The sequence below is a fragment of the Hemisphaericaspora subhashii genome (genome assembly GCF_019202705.1).
Source record: "Hemisphaericaspora subhashii strain CBS 10753 chromosome Unknown scaffold3, whole genome shotgun sequence".
NCBI lineage: Eukaryota > Fungi > Ascomycota > Pichiomycetes > Serinales > Debaryomycetaceae > Hemisphaericaspora > Hemisphaericaspora subhashii.
Window position 1 is genome coordinate 176,591 of NW_026057212.1, and position 17,788 is coordinate 194,378.

At 34.3% G+C, this 17,788-nt stretch overlaps 8 protein-coding genes across 8 annotated transcripts; 3 read left to right on the forward strand and 5 right to left on the reverse strand. All coding sequences in view use genetic code 12, as the record gives it.

The window, feature by feature from the left end:
- Positions 1 to 159: 159 nt before the first annotated feature.
- On the forward strand, positions 160 to 3,864 carry J8A68_000952 (uncharacterized protein; the record flags this gene model as incomplete). Its single annotated transcript, XM_049410682.1, has 3 exons — positions 160 to 1,744; positions 1,804 to 2,453; positions 2,752 to 3,864. 3 exons carry the CDS (start codon positions 160 to 162, stop codon positions 3,862 to 3,864), a joined length of 3,348 nt encoding a protein of 1,115 aa, XP_049265782.1.
- Positions 3,865 to 4,773: 909 nt separating this feature from the next.
- On the reverse strand, positions 4,774 to 6,815 carry ATP2 (F1F0 ATP synthase subunit beta; the record flags this gene model as incomplete). The annotated part of the gene is made up of 2 exons (XM_049410683.1): positions 4,774 to 6,169; positions 6,700 to 6,815. 2 exons carry the CDS (start codon positions 6,813 to 6,815, stop codon positions 4,774 to 4,776), a joined length of 1,512 nt encoding a protein of 503 aa, XP_049265783.1.
- A 927-nt stretch (positions 6,816 to 7,742) lies between these two features.
- J8A68_000954 (histone demethylase) lies at positions 7,743 to 10,166 on the reverse strand (the record flags this gene model as incomplete). The annotated part of the gene is made up of 1 exon (XM_049410684.1): positions 7,743 to 10,166. The coding sequence occupies one exon, from the start codon at positions 10,164 to 10,166 to the stop codon at positions 7,743 to 7,745; it is 2,424 nt and encodes an 807-aa protein (XP_049265784.1).
- A 1,541-nt stretch (positions 10,167 to 11,707) lies between these two features.
- Positions 11,708 to 12,532, forward strand: PRO3 (pyrroline-5-carboxylate reductase; the record flags this gene model as incomplete). Its single annotated transcript, XM_049410685.1, has 1 exon — positions 11,708 to 12,532. The coding sequence occupies one exon, from the start codon at positions 11,708 to 11,710 to the stop codon at positions 12,530 to 12,532; it is 825 nt and encodes a 274-aa protein (XP_049265785.1).
- A 138-nt stretch (positions 12,533 to 12,670) lies between these two features.
- Positions 12,671 to 13,087, reverse strand: J8A68_000956 (uncharacterized protein; the record flags this gene model as incomplete). Its single annotated transcript, XM_049410686.1, has 1 exon — positions 12,671 to 13,087. One exon carries the CDS (start codon positions 13,085 to 13,087, stop codon positions 12,671 to 12,673), a length of 417 nt encoding a protein of 138 aa, XP_049265786.1.
- Positions 13,088 to 14,215: 1,128 nt separating this feature from the next.
- J8A68_000957 (uncharacterized protein) lies at positions 14,216 to 14,674 on the reverse strand (the record flags this gene model as incomplete). The annotated part of the gene is made up of 1 exon (XM_049410688.1): positions 14,216 to 14,674. The coding sequence occupies one exon, from the start codon at positions 14,672 to 14,674 to the stop codon at positions 14,216 to 14,218; it is 459 nt and encodes a 152-aa protein (XP_049265787.1).
- A 337-nt stretch (positions 14,675 to 15,011) lies between these two features.
- SUB2 (ATP-dependent RNA helicase) lies at positions 15,012 to 16,792 on the forward strand (the record flags this gene model as incomplete). The annotated part of the gene is made up of 2 exons (XM_049410689.1): positions 15,012 to 15,249; positions 15,714 to 16,792. The coding sequence occupies 2 exons, from the start codon at positions 15,012 to 15,014 to the stop codon at positions 16,790 to 16,792; spliced, it is 1,317 nt and encodes a 438-aa protein (XP_049265788.1).
- A 96-nt stretch (positions 16,793 to 16,888) lies between these two features.
- J8A68_000959 (uncharacterized protein) lies at positions 16,889 to 17,473 on the reverse strand (the record flags this gene model as incomplete). Its single annotated transcript, XM_049410690.1, has 1 exon — positions 16,889 to 17,473. One exon carries the CDS (start codon positions 17,471 to 17,473, stop codon positions 16,889 to 16,891), a length of 585 nt encoding a protein of 194 aa, XP_049265789.1.
- Positions 17,474 to 17,788: the final 315 nt, after the last annotated feature.

Here is a 17,788-nt window from a genome sequence, read left to right on the forward strand (position 1 = left end):
GGCTCTCTTTTTTTGATTTTCATTTTCATTACCCGGCTTCAAAAGTGAACTTCCGAGAATTGTGAATAAAAATTACGGGCAATATAGGCGGACCTATAATCACATGGAAAATACCTTTTGTAAGAATTACCCATATCTGCTACTAAAAGGACTTAATTCATGCAAACCTCGAAAAGACTAAATGATCTCAAAGACAGAATAGTTGATGAACAACCACACCAATCTGACGAAAGACAGTTGAAGAAGCGAAGAACGCGTCTTGAAATTTTTCATCTTCCTAAAGACATCATAGATATTATAATCTTCTTTATACCAGATGGTTATTTGGAAACTTACCTCGACATTCCCTTTATTGGAGAATATGCTGCAAATAGATTTTATCGATATCTTGAAATTCTCCCTTTAGTTGCGAACACTTATCCTTTAAAATCGCCATACACTTATCCTTCAAAATCTTCAAATTATGCATATATGGAGCATGAACTTGTTGAACCAAACAGGTACCAAACTATGTCAACGAGGAAAACAGAAAAATTCAGGTTACCAAACTTTCTTATTCATCCAAATGAAGATGGCGGTAGTGGAGATACATACTATAGACAATTAAGTCTAAATGCATTTGTTCAGTTGAGTAACAAGTATCCCAGATTTCAACCCAAAGTTGTTCATTTCACGACGTTTAATAGATTTTCTTGGATGCATGAACGATATCCTGGCATATTGGCTCGATTACCACATATAGATATTTCATTTGAAGATCGTATAATACTTACATCACAGTCAGTTTTTAATCTGCAATACAACATTTATCGGGTTTTCAACATTCCAGAGCAATTTATCAACTCGAAAGCGTTTTCGGACATTTCGAGTCTTTGTACCAGATCGTTTCCCATTGGTATCGGTAAATGTTGGGCAGAAACTCTTCAAGAACTTTACTTGTATGATCCGCGACTCGATTTGAATGTAATCTCGAAAATGGATAGCCATTTCCCCAGGTTGAAAAAATTAGGCTTAGAAATCTTCATACAGTTTCTGAAGCTATTCTCGTGTTTCCCCTCAAACTTGGAGTTTTTGCAAATACGCATGATGGAGGAGGATTATGGATGTTTTGCGAATAGATGGGATTTCTCATATTTGACATACTTGAAACAGTTTGTAGTCGATACTGGGTTTAGCTTGGATACATTAGACAGATTCAAGTTTCCTCGTGGGATTGAACGAGTGACTATCTGTGCAGCCGATACTGGGGAATTGTTTCCAGACCCAACAAGCTTTGACAGCATAGAAATGTACCCCAATTTAAAAGAGTTCCGAGTTCGGTATCGCAGTGAGAAAAGAAAAGTTTTGTCACATAATACTTACTTTCCGAAAACGCTACAAAAGCTTGAGATATCGGTGGCGGCCCTTGAGAACCCACTGGTTGAATTGGGAGAGAATTTGCGTTTTCCTGGTGATTTAAAGGTTCTACAGATTTATTCTTATCATGGGGACTACGAGCCTGAGAACTTAGTGCTTCCAGGTTCCTTAAGGATTTTATCCCTTTTCAATGAAACCGATGAAGAATTTGAGGAGCTGTATGATTGGGCCGGTGTAAAATTTCCAGAATCTCTTGTTCAATTAAATATGATGTGCACTAAAGGAGATGGAATTCCATTTCCCAAATCATTGCGTGGGTTGTACATAAATACACTTTATGACTCTACACTTAATTTCCTTACACTTGAGAATTTGGTTCAGCTTAAATGTAGGTCGGATATATGGAGGAGTTCGTATATGAATTGCCTGCTACATTGAAAACTTTAGATTTGTCTTGGAATCGATTCCTTTCGGAAATTATCGTTGAAGCACCAAATTTGAAGCTGGTGGTATTGGAGGCAACGGGGTTTACTTCTATAGATCCGTCAACGTTTCAGTTACCCGATTGTGTTGAATTATTATACTTGTCGACTCCAATGGGTATTGAAGTAACAGTCCCAAATACATTACCCACTCTGTTGACACACTTATATCTACCAAGCTCCTATTTAAGTTCCGATTTATTGAATAAGCTTCAATTACAAGACTATAAAAGGCTTGTCAAATTGGATTTGCTGGATAACGACATTTCTCATTTAGGAAACAACAGTCTTCCGTCGTCTTTAGAATGGTTACGTCTTGATAAGAATCCCATTTCCACATTTTCCAATTCAGAAGTATTCTCGGATCTTAGGCGCTTACGTGAATTAAATATCTCACACACCAACGTCAACGATTATTTACAAACAGGTGAGTTAAAGTTCCCATCATCGTTGATTAGCTTGAATCTCGCAGAGAATAATCTAGAAAAGGATGTAGTGGGTCATTTAATCTTGCTGTCCTGTACTCAATTGCAAGAGTTGTGTTTGGTCGGAAGCGTAGACATTGAGGTGGTTCAAGAGATTGTAGATGTAATCAAATCCACTTGTCCAGACATGGTTGACTTGATGTTGAATAGCTGGCTTGAAGGTTGTGTCAGAAGTGAACATTTCATATCGTTTTATTCACCGCCAATTGAATTTGAGTTTTAGTTGGGAATATAGTCTTGGAAGACTTTGCTGCAATTAAGTTGCGTAACCATGTAAGTTACAAATTAATAAATCTTAACAAAACAAACAAATACCAATCGAGAGTACCAAAACCTTGCTTGTATTGACACCAAAACAACGCTTTTCCCTCTCTCCACCCATGCTGTTGTAACATCCATTTGGTATACCTAAAGGATATGAAAATGAGATCAGAAGTGAAGGTAGAGTTTTATGTAAGCTTAAGAAGAGTTTATATGGATTAAAGCAGGCTCCACTCTGTTGGAATAAGAAAATTACTGAGATACTTGAAAACTTGAAGTTCAAAAGATTGTTATCAGAACCAGGTATATATGTTAGAGATGGAATCATATTAGGTTTATATGTTGATGACATCCTAGTTGTGTGTAAAGAAGAGACAGAATATCAAGAGCTTAGAAAACAGTTAGCAACGAAAGTAAATGTAAAGGATCTTGGTCTAGCAAAGAAGTTCTTGGGAATCAACATCGAGCAAACGAAAGAAGGAATAAAGTTATCTCTTAGTGATTACATTGATAAACTACTTGGAGATTGGAACCTCACTGATGGTAAAGAAAAACGTACTCCTTTTATTAGTGATACTGATATTAAGTCTGCTGTAACCAAAGGTGGTGATGTGAATATCAAAGAATATAGGTCATTAGTGGGACAGTTATTGTTTGCATCCACTACTGTAAGATTTGATGTAGCATTTGTTGTTAGTTGTCTTAGTAGAAATTTCCAAAACCCATCTATGGGTGATATGGCAGCAGCTAAACATGTTCTTCGTTATTTGAAAGGAACTAAAGATTATTCTTTAAGTTATAATGCTCAAGAAGGACTTGAAGTATACTGTGATTCAGATTGGGGATCACACGAAGATGATAGAAGGTCAATCAGTGGTTATATTTTTAAACTTGCTGGAGCTCCAGTGAGCTGGAAGAGTAAGAAACAACCATCAGTAGCTCTCTCCACAGCAGAAGGAGAATATATGGCCCTTGCTGAAGCCACAAAGGAAACATTATGGATTTTGCAGTTACTTGAAGAATGTGAAATAGAAGTAAAACTTCCAGTGATAGTGTATGAAGATAATGAGGCAGCACGTATTTTAGCTAATCATAATGCTTACCATGCTGGAACAAAGCACATCGACATTAGGTATCATTTTGTACGTGATCATGTGTTAAATCGAATCATCAATATTGTGAAGGTAGCATCAGCTAATAATTTGGCTGATATATTTACTAAGTCTATGAGTGAGTTTCAGTTTAAAGCTTTAATTAACCAAAGTGGGTTAAAAGAGTGAATGACTTGTAAGTCTAAGTTTTTTGTGTTTGTTTTTTTTTTTTGGGTAGTTTAACTACTATGTTTGTTTTGTTTAGTTTGTTTGATTAAATACAAGATCGCTATGTTAGTGATTGGACATGAGTTTGATCCTTCCTCTCTGAAGGTGTTCGCAATAATCCCTTAGAGATTTACAAGATCACAGTTGTGATTGGACATGAGTTTGATACTTTTCCCTTTCTCCACCCTCCCTCTATCACGAAACCGGATCAATCCTGGAAGGCTTAGATCTTGTCATCATTGCCTCTAAAAGGATCCTAGAGGATACCTAGAGGAGCAAACCTTGCGTATATGTCGATTATGAGTCAAATTTTACCATTCTGTCTTCTTTAAGTATAGAACACGCCATACGACTATTCTCTTTTAAAACCGTAGATAATATTGTCTATGGGTCCATCTAATGATTGAGAAATTGTGGACAAAGAAATGGACAAGCGGTACTTCAGAAAGTCTGTCTAACATAGTTTAGCGGAACAGCACTTCCGTGACACTATTGGACTTCCTTGCAGCCTCTTCTATTTTCCCAGACCTTATGTGCCAATATGGGATTTAATATATCTAAGAAACTTACGAACTTCTGAGACCATTCTATGAGCTTCTACGAATTTACTAGGATAGTTAGACCTGAACCCACTCTCCATATCGAATGGCCCACGGCATTAAATCAACAAGAGAGAAACGGTATAGAGAATTTCTTTTACAATAATAATAAATGGTTATAACGTAATATAAGTTTTTGTATTTTTACTATATATCAATTGTAGCAAAAAACTTTAATAATAATAATGATGAATAAATGATGATGAGTTATAAACTAAGAACTGTAATAAAAATTAATTATGGACAAAATATATTAATAAACACAATTAGTCTAGTTAGCTTCAGCAGCTAATTTTTCAGCCTTAGCAACAACATCTTCAATACCACCAACCATATAGAAAGCATTTTCTGGTAAATGATCATACTTACCTTCCAAGACTTCCTTGAATGATTTGACAGTATCTTGTAATCTGACTAATCTACCTGGAATACCAGTGAAAACTTCAGCAACAGCGAATGGTTGAGATAAGAATCTTTGAATCTTACGAGCTCTTTCGACAGTTAACTTATCAGCTTCAGATAATTCATCCATACCTAAAATAGCAATGATATCTTGTAAAGATTTATAAGCTTGTAAAGTTTGTTGAACATTGGTAGCAACTTCATAATGTTCCTTACCAACAACAGAAGCATCCAATAATCTAGATTTAGAATCTAATGGATCGACAGCTGGGTAGATACCCAATTCAGAAATACCTCTAGACAAGACAGTGGTAGCATCCAAATGGGCGAAAGTGGTAGCTGGAGCAGGATCGGTTAAATCATCGGCTGGGACATAGACAGCTTGGACAGAAGTGACGGAACCCTTGGTGGTGGTGGTAATACGTTCTTGTAAAAGACCCATATCAGTGGCTAAAGTTGGTTGATAACCGACAGCAGATGGAATACGACCTAACAAGGCAGAGACTTCTGAACCAGCTTGGGTGAATCTGAAAATGTTATCAACGAATAACAAGACATCTTGACCTTCTTCATCTCTGAAATATTCAGCAATGGTTAAACCGGTTAAAGCAACTCTAGCTCTAGCACCAGGTGGTTCATTCATTTGACCGAAAACTAAAGCAACCTTGGAGTCACCTTCTAAGTTAATAACACCAGTTTCCTTCATTTCACGGTATAAATCATTACCTTCTCTGGTTCTTTCACCGACACCGGTGAAGACGGAGAAACCACCATGGGCCTTGGCAATGTTGTTAATCAATTCTTGGATAAAGACAGTCTTACCGACACCGGCACCACCGAATAAACCAATCTTACCACCTCTAGCATAAGGAGCTAATAAATCGACAACCTTGATACCAGTTTCTAAAACTTCAGCAGCAGTGGATTGTTCAACGAAAGCTGGTGGATCAGCATGAATTGGGTTTCTTTGCTTACATTCAATTGGACCTCTTTCATCAATTGGTTCACCAACAACGTTGATAATTCTACCTAAAGTACCACGACCAACTGGGACGGAAATTGGGGCACCAGTGTCATTGACGGCGGTACCTCTGACTAAACCTTCAGTACCATCCATAGCAATAGCTCTGACGGTGTTTTCACCTAAATGTTGAGCAACTTCTAAGACTAAGTCTTGGTCACCATTCTTTAAGGTTAAAGCATTTAAAATAGCTGGTAAGTTACCTTCTTCGAATTGGACATCGACGACGGCACCAATAACGGCTCTATAAATTTATTCTGTTAGTATAATTGAATTCATTAAACAAATGGGTAACATGGCAATGTGAATCAATCATAGCAGTGTTGGTTGACCAATAAGTTTTTTCGGTGTGTCTGGAAAAACGTTGAAGGAAAATTCGCGGGTGGAAAAAAATTGAGCGAAAAAAACTGAAAAATTTCATTGGACGGGAGAAGATTTTGGTCAACTGGCCGACATTAAAACGGTATCGATTGAATAGTTAGTTTTCAAGTGATAGTTGATTGTACAGTAAGTGTAGTTATGTATTAGACTCATTTGATAGTATGATTAGTTCGAGAATCATTAATTTTTTTATTCTCCGGGTTGAGATCAAGAAATTATATTCGATATCTTGATACCGATATCCGCCACAATTGAGGTATGGGCAGTTAGTTCATAGATAATTATATTATATGATTCCTTTCCATTGCAATTGGTCTATTGCTTGTGATTCATATGCCATTGAAACCCCCTTTCAAGGTTAAAAAAGAAAATGTGAAAAATTGGTGTACATACCTAACTTTACCATGAGCTGGAGCAGCAGCAGCTAAACCTCTTGAGAACATGAGGTTACGCTTAGTAGCATTGAATGCAGTGCGTGTAGCAGTGTTAAATAATCTTGGAAGAACCATCGTTGATAACTTTGGTAATTTAAAGATAATCCTCTAAAGTATTAAAAAGAAAGAGAGAAAGGGTTTTTGAAAAACTCTTGTTGAAAAAAAAAAAATTTGGTGGACAGTGAAGAGAATTTATTGAAACATTTTTTTTGGTGGTTCCAATTGAAAACTACACCAAAAATTCTATGAACCAATTAAATCAAAGAAAAAACTTGTGTACGGCTTATATACAGTACCAGTTCTTTAGTAACAAAATTCCGATAAAATTATTCTTTTTTTAGTTAAACCGATTCGCATTTTCTTATTGGACCAACCGAGAATACTGTCAATTCTAATATGTGTTGGTGTTGCAAAAATGTATACAGGCAATTATACACTTTCAATACATTGTATATCTAATAACACCATTAATTGTAGGGATAGGATTCTAGAATTAGCATAAAGATATCTTCAGAAATCCTAGTAATTGGTTATGTAGATGTATCTAGGAGTGTCTCATACTACTCGTCAGTGGAAGGTTGTCCACCCTCAATCAGGGTCCTCGTACGCCACACAATTTATTTCTCTCAATTGACACAACAGCTACTACTCTACAGCTCCCAATTTGATCAGTTTGACCTGTGATATATATTACTCGTTATAAGAGTGGTTTATAAGCTATAATCCTCTGTTGTTTATGGTACTCTACTGCCCTTGATTGTATCTCCAACAGTTCAGTTCACTATCCAATTTGGCTGCGAAAAAAAAAATCCAACAATTCTTGAAGAATATTTGCCAATAACTAGTGACACAACTAAACAATATCATTATACTTTATATTACATATCTAACTCAAATAAACTAAATAACAATTACACGAAAAATTAAAAAAACTAACTAAAATACTACAAACCATAAAAAACCAAACTAAGTTACCCATATTACATTAAATCGGGGTATCATTTACCCAACCTTCTCAAGACTTCTCTTTGTTTCTAAAATGAAAGCTTCCAAATTATTAAGATGCTTTTCATATATTAATTTACTATTAGGTGGGACATTCTCATAATCATCATCATCATATTTCTTTACCACACATTCTAAGCACAATCTTATTTGCGTTGGTTTTTTCTCTTGCTTGGGCTTAGACTTCATCATCATCCTTCCTCCACTACCTCTTGTATTCATCTTATGGCCAACTGGAGACGACGGAGCTTTCTTCACCTTGGTGGCCGCAGATAGGTAATCAATACTATATATTGGTTTATGTGAACTTGATCTTCTTCTGGACGATCTACGACGCTTATTTGATTCTTCATTGGGTTCTTCACTTGTTGCACGTTTCTTAGCTTCATTTATCACTTTATCAAATTCATCCATCATGCATGTTGCACTGTCGTCATCATCATGAATATGAATAACTTCCTTCTTGTCTTCTTCTTCAGGCTTGATTTCATCAACATTGCCTGAAGCAGAAGGTGAAAGATTAGATGATGGTGTAGGAAGTTGTTCCAGCGGCTTCTGTGAAGAAGAATCATTCTGATTGCCATTACCTATCACACAATATTGATAACAAAGATGAGTCTTACATCCGTCACAAAGTTTATCATCTTCTTCATATTCTTCATTTACTCCATATAATTTTTCCTCTTCAGTTAATATACGTTCAATAACAGGCTTGTACTCAAGTGAGAAACTAGTTTTATTAATCCGAAATAACAATGACCTTTGTTTATCTATAAAACCCTCATATTGTTTTAAACTCCTCTGAACTAAATCAATAGTAGATTTCGATATCAAGCCTGTTTGTCTATTAAATCTTTTCATAATATTTTCAAGTAATTCATAATGACTGAAAACATTTGGTTTTTTAGTGATTTTATATTCTTCAATTGCCATTTCACCAAATGGTAACCAATCATCCATCGTGAAATTAACTGCTTCATTGAAATTAAACCCACAATTAAACCCAGCATGATATACTCGAGGATATGTGACGATAAATTCCCCTGGATTTTGATCGGCATAAGTACATGGAATACCATCTCCCACAATTCTCATAGGCGATAATAAAGTCGTTATTTGATGTAATAAATCCGGTTGTTTTTTAAATAAATCGGGAGAAATTGTTTTCATCAATGTTTCAAATTTATCGGCATGACTAGATGGAATCCCATACCATTTCTTGGTAGCTCCAAAATGACAATAATTAGCGGATAATGTATAATGATCTTCCACATGCCAACAGAACGTTGATAATAAAGAACCAATATAGATCCAAGGGATTGTCATACCGGAAATAGCCGTGTTTATATAATTCAATAACGATCCTTTTGCAAATGGTAATCGAGTCAAATTCCAAGGGTGATTGATATAATATTGATTTAGCAGGCTTTTTAGATCTAAATTTGGAGTATTTTTCATAGGGAATCCACTAATTTCTCCTGGTTTTAAATTATGAATATCTGCACCATATAAGACTTGAATATTTGAATTTTCTGATGTTACAAATGACCAAAATTTCTCTTCAATTAAATCTACAGTTAATGGGTTTCCATTATTATATTCAGTGGCAAAATTAGTATCGAATTCAAGACATTTTTGATAAAATTCCGGTAAATCATAGTCATGATCTAAATCTTCATCAAATCCATATTCTCCAGTTCCAATCAAACATTTATCACAATACCATTTCCCTGAGGGGATTGATTGTAATGGAACCTTTAAACAATAGGTATGAAATGGATTATCACAATGGTCACATAACAAAGTTTGGTCAGGATGATCATTCTTGTTACAGATCAAACAGTTATCCCTCTCATCTTCAGAATCACTCTCGGGAAATTCACCCGTGTCACCAAAGTGACTTGTAAGATATTTCTCATAATACAAGATATTCTTTTCATATTCATTTTCAATGTCAGTTGCGTAGGAAGGCTGGTGGTATTTATGATTTATTTCACTCCAATCCGCTCTCGTAATATTCCGCCATCCACCTCGGTTCTTAACATCAATATAGAGGTCATAATAATATATCTTCTCACTATTACCATCTACGGTGAAATACAAAGGCAATTGCTTTTTCCGTCTCATTTTCCAAAACCGATTAATATTATCCTGAAAGAATTTCCGTGACCTATTCACCAATCCTAAATCATTTAAATCTTGTTTTCGAACATGAAATTTAAAATTAGGAGAAAGTGACCGTGGAGGTTTCCAATCTTTTGGTGGTACGATTTTAAGAATTCCATATTTAGCAGCTAATTCAGCCACATCTTTTCTAGCCAAATATCCAATAGGATCAGCGAATTCCAGCTCATTGGGTTTAAGAATTGGACATGGCATTAATAGATCCTTATTGAAAGAAGAATCAGCAGCGGCCGTCATGGTTGTATTTACGCTTTAAAAAAACCCGCTTGAAAATAATTAGCAAATAGGAATAATAATTGTAGGCGATATTGGTATCAAATTAATCACAAAGCTTGTGCGTCTAAAATAAGTGTTCCGAAACGATAGATTGCAATACAAGGTTTGTATATTGTCCTGGACTTGCTTATATGAGCAAAAGTAAAATTGGTTCTTATTAAAGTTCAAATTTTTTTTTTTCCTTGAAAATAGGGTTGGTTGATTAGAGGAAAAACCAAAGAAATTTTTTGAAATTACGGAATAACAAGATAGTAAACTATGAGTGATTAGTATTGATATGTCGTAGTTAATGATGTTGAAGCCGTTGCTAGTCTCAATATTTGCTTATGGTCGTTTCAGAAACTACAACGATTAAAGAGTTGGCTCTTCAGGTTCTGGGGATATTTTATGGGAGATTACAAAATATCTAGATGACACTTCAATTAGAGTTCCTAATTAGGAAATAACCTACATGCACTCCTTCCATCTCATTTTTTTTTCCTTCAAACAGAACTTGAATCCAGCATTTGGAAGTCGGACCCAGTCATAAAAACAACCAAATTGACTCACAAGCTTCATAAACTAATAGGAATGTTAAAGCATAGAGGGGAGAAGACTCCATCCTTATAGACGGCAGATTAGTATAATTTCGCAGTAAGAATTTGGGGACCTCTATCAAAAGCAGTGGTAGTGTTGCTGATCTCTAATTTCAGGCCAGAAAAGATCCCAAGACATTGCTTAACCAGAAGGCATCCTGGCTACTCAAATCTTGTAGAAGTAGAGATCATGAAAGAAGGATTAGACGAAAGGTAGTTCAAATAATTAACTTCATTGGAAGATTGGAAAATTGAAAGTACCGGTTACTGTACCTAAATGGGAGGTAAGTTGAAGAACAATTCTATATACTGACCACACATAATTAGCTAAAAGAATTTAAATAATAACATTAATATATAATATAATATGATATTACCTTACTCTCTTTGGTATATCAGATGTTATTTCCAAGAACACACTAAACCTCTACCGACTTTTGGGTGCAAAAAAATCATTTTTTTTTTCGACACGCTCAGACTTTCCCTTTAAAACTGCTAAACTATACTCATCGATAAACAAATAGAACAAGTTGTAAACATTATAAGGATACCGATACCGGTGTGTTCAGATGAAATCCATTCAGTCTTTCGGTGGTCTTCATATAATTAATTGTAGTTTATGTTAATTTAAAGTGGGGAGGGAGATTGCTCATACCGTACAAATTATACAAACGTCCCAATTAAATTAGTGACAGCGAGCATTTAATTTTTTTTCCGGAGTCTCTCTCTTTCTCTTTCTCTTAACTACTTTTTGACTCACTAATAAATTTATTGGAGTATTGAAATTTTTTTCTTTGGGGATCTCCATCAGATTTAAGACTATAAAATCCCCCCAAGTTTTCCACTAAATTTTACTTTGAATTCCTATTCAATCAATTAGAGAGAACTTACCTTCTAGTAAATACATAAACAAATACATATTACACAATGAAAGATTATACAATTGTCGTTTTAGGATGTGGTGTTATGGGTACTGCTGTTACTTCCGCTATTTTAAAATCAAAATTTGATCCATATCCAGCAAAGATTATTGCATGTACAATTCCATCAGAAGAAGAAAACTTAAAGAAAGTATTTGCCGGTAATGACATAGTTGAAATATCAGCTGGTTCAGAAAGAAATAATCAAGCTGTTGCAAAAGCCGATATTATCATATTAGGTTGTAAACCATTTATGTATGAAACTATTTATAATGAAGTTAAACAATCATTAACTGGTAAACAATTATTAATTTCTTTATTAGCCGGTACCACCATTAAAGAATTATCAATCTTCACTCCATATGTTGCTAAAGTTATGACCAATACTCCTGCTAGATTTGGATGTGGTACTGCAGCAATTGCTTTCGCTTCAGAAGTTACTGAAGAACAACAAGAATTAGTAATGAAACTTATTGATACCGTTGGTATGACAGTTAAGATTCCAGAAAAGAATATGGATATTGCCACATCATTGATTGGATCAGGTCCAGCTTTCTGTTTATTAATGATGGAATCAATGATTGATGGAGCTGTTAGAATGGGTATGCCATATGATATTGCTCAAAAATCGGCTGCAAAAGTTATGGAAGGTACTGCTAAAATGGTACTTGAAACTGGTGAACATCCAGCTGCTTTGAAAGCTAAAGTTTGTACTCCAGGTGGTACTACTATTGGAGGTTTGTTAAAGATGGAAGATAAGGGTGTTAGAAGTGCAATTGCAAGAGGTGTTGAAGAGGCTGCTGTTATTTCAGCTTCATTTGCTAAAAAGTAAGACATCACATTCATTTTTTGATAGAAATTCGTAACTATATCATTATGTATTTAATAAATTAAATTTATATACTCTTTGTATCACCGCAGAGAATCATTAAAAGCAGTTGTAACAGTAGTAGTGGCAGCTGCAATAAATCTAAAATAATGGTTTTTTATGTTCAAACATTAATCTTCCTAATATTGTTTGGAATTCTCTATTATTTACCGTTATACCCTTTCCAACCAATTCTTCCTTTAAAGATTGACACAGTTCTATAACATCACCATCAGCAAACACATCAAATACGATTTCTTTTGGTTGTTCAGTTTGGGCACAATATCCTTTTTGTTTTACTAATCGTTTAATTTCTTGTCCTACTTTTTGTATTGAAGGGTTAGCAGTGAATATATCATTCCATCTAGCCACATCACTCGATTGCATCTCATCAGCAGTTGTACTTCTTTGAAACTTGATAAAATATGGTGCTGAAGAATTTGCTGAGAGTGAACTTGCAGTTCTTAATCCCATTTGTCTAACTGGGCTGGTATATCTGGCTACGGTATTTCTGAACATGAAGCTTGCTTGGGATTGTTAAAAGAGATTACTATATAAGAAGAGGAAAGAAAGAGGGACAGCACCAAATTTTAAATGTGAAATTCCAAGTGGTATTTATAAAAAGATTCAATGGTTTATAGGATTTCCAGTTAAGGAGTTATGTACGCCTGTTGTTTACATTTTTTATTACGGTTGAGCCAGTCGGTTAAATTCGGAGTGGTTGCTTTTTAAGATTTCTTTTTTCTTAGTCAGATGATGAAGACAATTTCTCCGCATTAAAAAAAAGAAATTTCACACCAAAAAAAAATCTATTTTTGTTCTAAACTCCCCCGCCCCTCCTCCACCTCCATACAAACTTAACAAAACTTAAAGCCGTTTTAATGAGAGAACAATTTTTAAATCAAAAAAGAAACTTCATGGGAAAGTCAAAGCGCTTTCAAATCGACTCATTCTGGCCATTACCGAGGGAATAAACAACAATAGTGGAAGCCACATTTGACGTCTCAATTTTCGGTGTTTTAAAACAGACAAATGACTACACGCGCATAAGAGGATGACTAATGAGATTGCTTTTTGAGATGTCAACCAAACAGAGATATTTTTATTTAAAGAAGAATTTAATTCACTTGTATTATGCTTTGTAATTCTCATATGCAGATTTACTTGTACTGGCTAGAGTCTAGACAAGTGGAATATCTGACAAACTTGACATTGCAGCAGTTAATCAGATGATTCATTTATTTTCTCTTTTCTTTGTTTCTTTGCTCTTTAAGACTCAGCCGCTAATCCGTCTTTCTTGGTAAATTATAAAAAAATTGAAGATCCTCTTTCCCGAATGCCTTATCAAGAAATCTTATTCTTCTTTGTTTCATTCATTCTGGCGATAGGGATATCGGCGGAAATATAAATTCTTATTTTTATTGCTTTCGGAGTAATACATCAATCTCCTTGAAGAGGTTTACGAATAAACTGTGTTTAACTCCATGAACAAAAACCCCTTAATAATTGCTTTGAAATTCTTTTTTGATTAATTAAGATTTATTAATTACCACTATTTACACATATCTATACGAAACTTCCCTACCTATAATAGAAGTTGTTAGATTACCCAAAATGATGCTCAGAACAGCTTACAAATTCCTACTCTCATACTTTATTTAAGAATGTTAAATTCCCAGCAATTTGTGCGAAATCTTTATCAGAGATATCTATACCATTTTCAGCCATAGCTGTCCTTAATTTCTCAATATGATCCCTAATCTCCAGATCTGAAATCATTTTAATCAATATTTTCATCGATGGAGTAGTTTGACCTTCTGGAAGTGGGAATAATCCCTTTTTTTCAAGTATATCTTTAAATTCTCGAGTTAATTGCATCAATTGTGGGTTTTGTTGAAAAGCCTTCACGACCTTTAGAAGTGCAACTTGTGGATCTTCCTTTTCGGGTGCTTCTTGTTCTCCTTCTGGAGCTTTCTTAGTAAAACCCCAGGCTGATGTTGTTGAAGTGGATCCGAAAGTTCTGACAACTACACGAATAGCATTTGTTCTTAATACTGGTTTAGAAGAAATGGAAATTCCTGATCTAATAATACAAGTTCTAAACATTTTGTAGATTAGGTTTTTATGCAATAGTGATGTAATTAGGGCGGTGTATCTGTACGAATCAACCTCTTTTCAAAGATGGCATTAGAGTAAGGATGTGAAATAAAATGAAAAAAAATTGAGAACCTTGGATCTAGCCGACATTGTCGTCTTCCCTGACAAATGTCTCATATATTGTCTCAGGTTAATTGATTTATACACGACCATGTTGAAATTCTTTCTCTTTCTCTCTTTGAAAAATTTCCAATGAACAAAAAAAACAAACCAGCGACGCCATTCATTACTTTCTCTTTAAGAAGTATTCAATTTTTATAGAGAGATACACATTCAATACATCAATATGTCTCACGAAGGTCAAGAAGAATTATTGGATTATTCGGATTCTGAAGAAATCGCCGTTCAAACTACCAACCAAGTTGCTGGTAATGAAACTGAAGCAACAACTGGTGCCAATGATAAAGAAGCTGACAAAAAAGGTTCTTATGTCGGTATTCATGCCACTGGTTTCAGAGATTTCTTATTGAAGCCTGAATTATTGAGAGCGATTGGTGATTGTGGGTTTGAACATCCTTCTGAAGGTTCGTACAATTTTTTAATAGAAATAGAATAGATATGTCATAAGAAATTAAAGGACAAAAAGATACTGGATGTGGGGAGGTTGGTCATTGGCTGAAGATATCACTATGCCGATTGATTTAATGCAATTCATCTAATGGAATTGCATCTGCAATTCGCTGAATATTTTGACAGTCGCTTTGACTGATTAATTGAGACTTGTTCTTTGTTGCAAATCAAGGAGATTTGACAGATCAGATCGGTCATCAATCTACTGTGCATAATTATTTGCCATCATTAGTGGTGAGTATACATTCAAGAGGTTGTCTACACAGTCATAGTTCTAAACTTGACTTCGTTGCGTTTACTGAACATCCATCAAGTTTGTAAGATCAATTCCCATACTCCCCCCCCTCCTATTTTTGTCCTTTTTCACTTTTGACATATCCAATCAAGTAAACAAAATAACTAACCAAAATTTTAATAGTCCAACAAGTTTGTATTCCACAATCCATTTTAGGTACTGATGTTTTATGTCAAGCTAAATCAGGTTTAGGTAAAACTGCTGTTTTCGTTTTATCTACATTACAACAATTAGATCCAATTCCAGGAGAAATTTCTACTTTAGTTATTTGTCATACTAGAGAATTAGCTTATCAAATTCGTAATGAATATGCTAGATTTTCTAAATATATGCCAGATGTTAAAACTGAAGTATTCTATGGTGGAACTCCAATGAAGAGAGATATTGAAAAATTAAAGAATAAAGATACTTGTCCACATATTGTTGTTGCTACCCCAGGTAGATTACATGCTTTAGTTGAAGAAAAACATATTAGATTAAATAATGTTAAATCATTTGTTATTGATGAATGTGATAAAGTTTTAGAATCTCTTGATATGAGAAAAGATGTTCAAACTATTTTTAGAGCAACACCCCATCAAAAACAAGTTATGATGTTTTCTGCTACTTTAAGTTTGGAAATTCGTCCTGTTTGTAAGAAATTTATGCAAAGTCCTTTGGAAATTTATGTTGATGATGAAGCTAAATTAACTTTACATGGTTTACAACAATATTATATTAAATTAGAAGAAAAGGAAAAGAATAGAAAATTATCTGATTTATTAGATTCTCTTGAATTTAATCAAGTGATTATTTTTGTTAGATCAACTCAAAGAGCTAATGAATTAAATAAATTATTATGTGCTTGTAATTTCCCATCAATTGCTGTTCATTCCGGTATGCCTCAAGAAGAAAGAATTGAAAGATATAAATCTTTTAAAGAATTCAATAAAAGAATTTGTGTTTCAACTGATGTTTTCGGTAGAGGTATTGATATTGAAAGAATTAATTTAGCTATTAATTATGATTTACCAAATGAAGCTGATCAATATTTACATAGAGTTGGTAGAGCTGGTAGATTTGGTACTAAAGGGTTAGCAATTTCTTTAGTTTCAACTAAAGAGGATGAAGAAGTTTTGGAAAAGATTCAAAGTAGATTTGATGTTAAAATCACTGAGTTCCCAGAAGAAGGTGTTGATCCATCTACTTATATGAACACTTAGGTGTACCTCTTTATTCTATATTTCTATTGTATTTGTTTTATAAAAATCTTTTTGTATAGGTTTGTATAACTAAAAAAATCAGATGTTGTTATTATATCACCCCAATTGAATACATGTAGAATCTATGAGTTTGTAAACATATTGAAGATCTTCTTTCGGTATTAAGAACCATTCAATATGAACATTGTAATTAGTATCAAATGGGGAAGTCTTACGCTTCACCTTAATTGGATCTTGATTACAACCAATACAATAAACATCTCCTTTCCCATATTTTTTTCTTAATGATTTATGAATTGTTGATTCAATTAAATCAAGTTTTGAATTACAATAAAATCCATTATTCTTATATCGTTTATATTGAACATCTTCTTCATCATCTCTAACTTCCAATCGTCTAAATCTTCTAATCAAACCACTAATGATCCCTCCATCGTGTCTTCTCTTCTCAATTAAATGCCTATTCAAAGGTTCTAAATTGGTTAATTTATGATTACATTTCTTTTCCCATTGTAAAATCCTGTTATTCACAGTTTGAGTCGTCTTGCCAATTTTAATCAAAATATATGGAGATTTTTTAGAATTAAATTCAATCCATTTATCGCGGTGGAATTTTGAAGTATTGGGGAGATTCTTGACTTTAAACAGCCACTGTGGCGGTGGATTTAAGAAATTGGTCATTGTGTAGATATATATATATCCTTGGTCTTTTTGGTTTGGTTTGTCTGCTACCAGTTGCCGCGTCTGATTAATATGATAATGACAGTAGCCATTGGTCTTGCCATTTAGTTTACATCGTTCACCTTTGATTGTTATTCCCTGGCATTGAACATAATCTCTTGTCATATACACACTCACAGTCACAGGTCAGTTTTGGGATGACTCAGAATCAAATGCGTCGGTGATTAGTAAATTTAATTGACTGTGAAAATGAAACACGTAGATTGAAAAACTGTGGCTGTTCTCTTAATAGAATATATTAGACTAATTCGGTTG